Source organism: Micropterus dolomieu, linkage group LG13 (genome assembly GCF_021292245.1).
Source record: "Micropterus dolomieu isolate WLL.071019.BEF.003 ecotype Adirondacks linkage group LG13, ASM2129224v1, whole genome shotgun sequence".
NCBI classification, from domain to species: domain Eukaryota; kingdom Metazoa; phylum Chordata; class Actinopteri; order Centrarchiformes; family Centrarchidae; genus Micropterus; species Micropterus dolomieu.
Genome location: NC_060162.1, coordinates 6,017,581 through 6,023,274, shown reverse-complemented (window position 1 = coordinate 6,023,274; position 5,694 = coordinate 6,017,581). Strand labels below are relative to the sequence as shown.

Here is a 5,694-nt window from a genome sequence, read left to right as displayed (position 1 = left end):
TGTGTGAGCTGTGGTCATGTCTCCCAAGGAAGCTCTCTGCCCTTGGTCTTTTGTAGGCAGCAGGGGAAGCCAGACATTAAGCCCTAATTGATAGCAAAGGGAGAGTGGGGCTTAGCACTTTTTCTGCTGACTGGAGCAGCCAATACACATCAACTCGGTGTCCTACACTCCATGAAACAAAGGACCTCACCCTTATCAGGTTGTTATAAGACAATGAAATGTGTAATGATCATATCAGTGAGATTTGTAGTCACAAAATAAAACGGATCCAAAGCCTGGTTATTTATCTGTGCTCTGTGCAAGAAGACGGATCCAGTAGGGAGCGATTTGATATCATCTGAGCTGGAGAGCTTTGTATTTGTTTCGCTCTGCTGATTATAAAAGAGCACATGGAAACATTGTGAGGGTGATGAAACGATCTGCTTCGTTACAAGAAACTGCTGTAATTAAAGAAACAGTTGTGGTAACTCTAAGGGGGATATAGTGATGTGTGCACAGTGTGCTCGTCTGTCTCTGTGGCTGATGTTGGACCTTGGCTTGCATGGCTTTCCATGTGGCACTGGCGCAGCATCTGTTGATGAGCCTTCAGAGAAATATGTTCTTTGGAGTGTTTTAATGAAACTTGTCATTTCATTTCTGTGAAGCAGCTGAGCAATGTTTGAAGGCGTTCTCCTGAGTCCGTACTACAGCTTCACAAAATGAATAGGGGGGCAAAATAACTAACACTAGCTGTACGTTCTCCCTCTAAATGTACGTAGTTACCAAAGTATATTAACCAAATGAAACAGCTGAAGTTAAATGGCATAGTTTTCTATGCATTTCTATGTCTTCATTGGTTTGTTTGTCAACACTCCAACCTTCATCTTAGACTGGCACTACTTAGACTTTAAAAACACTGAACAAGCCCATGGCCCGCTCGTTACCCATCTTTTTTACATCATATCTCATGTGTCTACAACACTTCTGAACACAGTATATTGTGTGTCACTAAATAGAAAATCAGTCAAAACTTTTTTGTATAGCACATTTCATTCATAAAATATTCTTATCAAAAGCCAGACTAAAAAAGGTGATATTTTCAATTTATGTTTAAAGATGTAAACTCTAGGAACTTTTCCACCAGCTTTGAGCATAAAAACTAACTACTACTACTAAAACTAAGGACTTGCGCCAGAGGACTTGAGGGACCTTCCACGTTCAAACTTGGCAAGCATTTCAGACAACTAGTCTTGAGCATGACGCTTTAAAAGTAAGTAAAAATCATACACGGACAAAGAGTGTGGTTTGGAGTGTTGATCGGTGATCCTACCATCTAGCTGATTGCATTCACCTACATCTCAGGTAGATAATGAAAACCATCAGGGTACTGAGCCAAACTTAGAGCCACTGCATTTATTTATTTATTTCAGGTTTATTTAACAGGAAAAATGCACACTAATAATACATAAATAAATGTATAATGTGCCAGAATTAGCGAAAAGGCTATTTTACATCTGCTGTCCCTGCACAGATCGTAATATGTCACGCCTAAAAAGATAAAAGGATTAAAACAGTACATACAAGTTAAGCCCAATACAAGTAAAAATTTACTGTAAATGTATAAAAAAAATTTTACTTGATCAACATAAAAACAAGAACAGTTGGTCAATATCAACACCAGCACACACGTGCACACACAAACCAGACTGTCACTCCATATAACAAACATTGTATAATAGCAACGGCATACATTTTTGGACATGCACAAAAAAGCTATATAACTGGGACAACAACAGAGGTTTAACCTTGTGTTTAATCTAAACACAAATGAGCCAGACAACCTCGTAGGCATAGTACAAGAAGCACAAAAAGGCAGGACAGAAAAGACGAGATGGAAGCAAGATTTAGTGTCTAAATGTAATATTGACAGTCCTGACTACCCGTTAGCCACTTCTTTAAGTTAAATTTAAAGCGTAAGTTTTAAAATGTAATGTGCGTTTATTTAATGCACATTACATTAGAAGCTCCTCTGCACACTGTGCTGTGAGTTATAAGTCTTAAGGACTGAAGACAGGTCTACTTTTAACAAATATCCACCACATACAGAATGGGATTAAAGACTGTATACATTGTGTTAATTCAGTCAAAGTTGTTTAATGACTGCAAAGACTTTGAAATGTTGCATGTGTTTGCCAGCAGTATTATCCTTTAAGTAACAAGCCTGTGAGAATGCATAATCCCCTGAAGAAATCAATGAGGGCATTGTTGGTGCTTTGTCTGGGCTATTAAACCCTGACCTCTGTATGTCTCTGCCTTGTACAGTTGGCTTCAGCAACATACAGTAATCTCTTTTTATTTTATTTTATTTTATTTTTTTAAAGAAACCCGTCTGGTTTCATTCTCTCGCAACATGAGAAGAACAGTTTGTGAAATGGATTCATATTTGTGTATTTACTTAAGTATGAAGTTATGAAGTATGAAGTTAGTTTACACCTGATTTGGAAGGTGTAAAATGAACCTTTTTCAGGTCCATTCGTTATTACTGATGTGTGAAAACCAATAACTTCCAAATGTATTTTACTTTTGTTAAGTCTTTCTGGGAATTTTATGTCTTTAACTATTGTCAGTAGTAAAGAGATTACAGGAAATGGGTTTGGGAGAGCAATGCCCTTCCATGATTTTCATCTTGGTTCAGCTGGTGTGTGATTAGATTTATTTAAATCCAGATGCTTTCTTTAAACTTCTTGCCAAGTTCTCTGGTTAGTATGTACCAGTTTCACACCTGCCAAAGCCGCTGCAGCAGAATAGTGGGCTGTATGTTTTGTTTCTGTTCCTTAATTTTCACTTTCAGAATTTTGGTCTGCAAAGTTTAATGTTTAGTGTTGTTTACAAGTATACTACTATAATATTACTACAATTTTCTAGAATCCAGTGAACAGGCTTGCTGCTTGACATTTATTTAAAAACAGTCATCAGAACCGGTTACAACAACAGCTCTCATGAATCTGACAAATTTTCCAGCTTACATAAATAAGCAAGTAAACTTGTCAGTGTTATAGCTTATGTAGAGTGACTTTCTTTTGTTATTGTTAGTGGGATGCACACTTCAACTGATGCAATATTTAAAGCTTATATTAAAGTGTTACATTTTTGTACTTTTTTCTTTTCATTTGCAGAAAGAGCTGAGTCTTCCCAGAAGAGGCAGTTTGTAAGTACCCAGCTACATGTTAACAGGGTGGTTAACAGAAATACCATGTGATAAACCTTAACTTCCAGTTGTCACGCTACTTATTACATTGTTGGTACAGATTCTCAAATGAGCTAAAATAATATTTGTATGAATGTTTGTTTGAGTAAAGTTAACATTTCTACTCCAATTAGCTGCGAAGATTGTCTGACAACGTATGAATTGTTAGTTATATTTAGCCTACTTAGTCTAACCTGCATTAGAAACACATTTAACAGTGCTTCTGTAAAATAGTCACATAACTAAGATGGATGGCAATTACGTGACCTGTAAAGGTAGTTGTTCTTCTTTAGAGTCAGCAAACAAGCTGTAAACTGATACAAATTAGCTTCAATAAGCAAAATATAATTTAGTTCGAGTTACTATGCAATTCTCTAATGGCACTTGCATACTATATTTTATGTTTCAGTTTAAAAATGGATGTAATATTTATTTATTTGTCCAGGAAAGTGATTATAATGGAAAATAGCACAACAAAGAATAAATACAGTGAGCAAGAACAAGCGCACAAATGATTAATCACAACCTCTCCACTGGCCAGCAAACAGTCCTCTCAGGTAAAAACTTCTTCTGTTGCCTTTAACCAAATTGAACATCCCTCTGTCAATTGTGTATTCTGTAATCTCAACATGGGAGTTACTTTTTCCTTTAATTGTTGATTACCACCTGTCATGTGTTGGAATTCCTTTTCGAGCTAGTTCGTTCGTTATGGCTTTTTTGGGAGCTGCCAGCAGTACATGCAATAAATATGTCTCTATAATTAAAGCCTCACACCGTCAAACAATCAAACACTTATAATACTTGCGGGGTTCGGTGGATTTCTTAAGGAAAGCCAGTGAGCTTGTGTGCTTGCATTGCTTTTTTGGCTTTCTCCATCTTATCTAGACCACGGCACGCACGTTGCATAAAACAGCCAAAGATGTAATGTATGCAGCTAGCTATCATGCTGATAACTGGCAAGCTATTACCAATTATTTCATGTGTATATACAACAGGAATAATTGATATAACGCTTTGCCCTATATGGTCTGGTGATATATAAAGTATACCTTTCACAACGACTACATGTAATTTCTGTATTTAATGTCCATAGCATACCGTTATCTAAAGTACTTTCTCTATGCGTTACTTTGACAATGAAATACAATGAGGAAAATAAGTATTTGAACACCCTGCTATTTTGCAAGTTCTCCCACTTAGAAATCATGGAGGGGTCTGAAATTGTCATCGTAGGTGCATGTCCACTGTGAGAGACAATCTAAAAAAAAAAAAATCCAGAAATCACAATGTATGATTTTTTTTTAACTATTTATTTGTATGATACAGCTGCAAATAAGTATTTGAACACCTGAGAAAATCAATGTTAATATTTGGTACAGTAGCCTTTGTTTCCAATTAGAGGTCAAACGTTTCCTGTAGTTTTTCACCAGGTTTGCACACACTGCAGGAGGGATTTTGGCCCACTCCTCCACACAGATCTTCTCTAGATCAGTCAGGTTTCTGGGCTGTCGCTTAGAAACACGGAGTTTGAGCTCCCTCCAAAGATTCTCTATTGGGTTTAGGTCTGGAGACTGGCTAGGCCACGCCAGAACCTTGATATGCTTCTTACAGAGCCACTCCTTGGTTATCCTGGCTGTGTGCTTCGGGTCATTGTCATGTTGGAAGACCCAGCCTCGACCCATCTTCAATGCTCTAACTGAGGGAAGGAGGTTGTTCCCCAGAATCTCGCAATACATGGCCCCGGTCATCCTCTCCTTAATACAGTGCAGTCGCCCTGTCCCATGTGCAGAAAAACACCCCCAAAGCATGATGCTACCACCCCCATGCTTCACAGTAGGGATGGTGTTCTTGGGATGGTACTCATCATTCTTCTTCCTCCAAACACGGTTAGTGGAATTATGACCAAAAAGTTCTATTTTGGTCTCATCTGACCACATGACTTTCTCCCATGACTCCTCTGGATCATCCAAATGGTCATTGATGGTCAATGGTCCCAGCTCTTTTCAGGTCATTGACCAGCTCCTCCCGTGTAGTTCTGGACTGATTTCTCACCTTTCTTAGGATCACTGAGACCCCACGAGGTGAGATCTTGCATGGAGCCCCAGTCCGAGGGAGACTGACAGTCATGTTTAGCTTCTTCCATTTTCTAACGATTGCTCCAACAGTGGACTTTTTTTTCACCAAGCTTCTTGGCAATTTCCCCGTAGCCCTTTCCAGCCTTGTGGAGGTGTACAATTTTGTCTCTAGTGTCTTTGGACAGCTCTTTGGTCTTGGCCATGTTAGTAGTTGGATTCTTACTGATTGTATGGGGTGGACAGGTGTCTTTATGCAGCTAACGACCTCAAACAGGTGCATCTAATTTAGGATAATAAATGGAGCGGAGGTGGACATTTTGAAGGCAGACTAACAGGTCTTTGAGAGTCAGAATTCTAGCTGATAGACAGGTGTGCAAATACTTATTTGCAGCT

At 38.4% G+C, this 5,694-nt stretch overlaps 1 protein-coding gene across 5 annotated transcripts in view; it reads left to right on the top strand.

The window, feature by feature from the left end:
- Positions 1 to 5,694, top strand: part of mast4 (microtubule associated serine/threonine kinase family member 4) — a 97,973-nt gene that overhangs the window by 46,272 nt on the left and 46,007 nt on the right. For all 5 annotated transcript variants that reach the window (XM_046067628.1, XM_046067627.1, XM_046067626.1 and 2 more), the window contains exon 4: positions 3,156 to 3,187. In XM_046067628.1, coding sequence (XP_045923584.1) covers positions 3,156 to 3,187 — 32 coding nt within the window. The remainder of the gene's footprint in view (positions 1 to 3,155; positions 3,188 to 5,694) is intronic.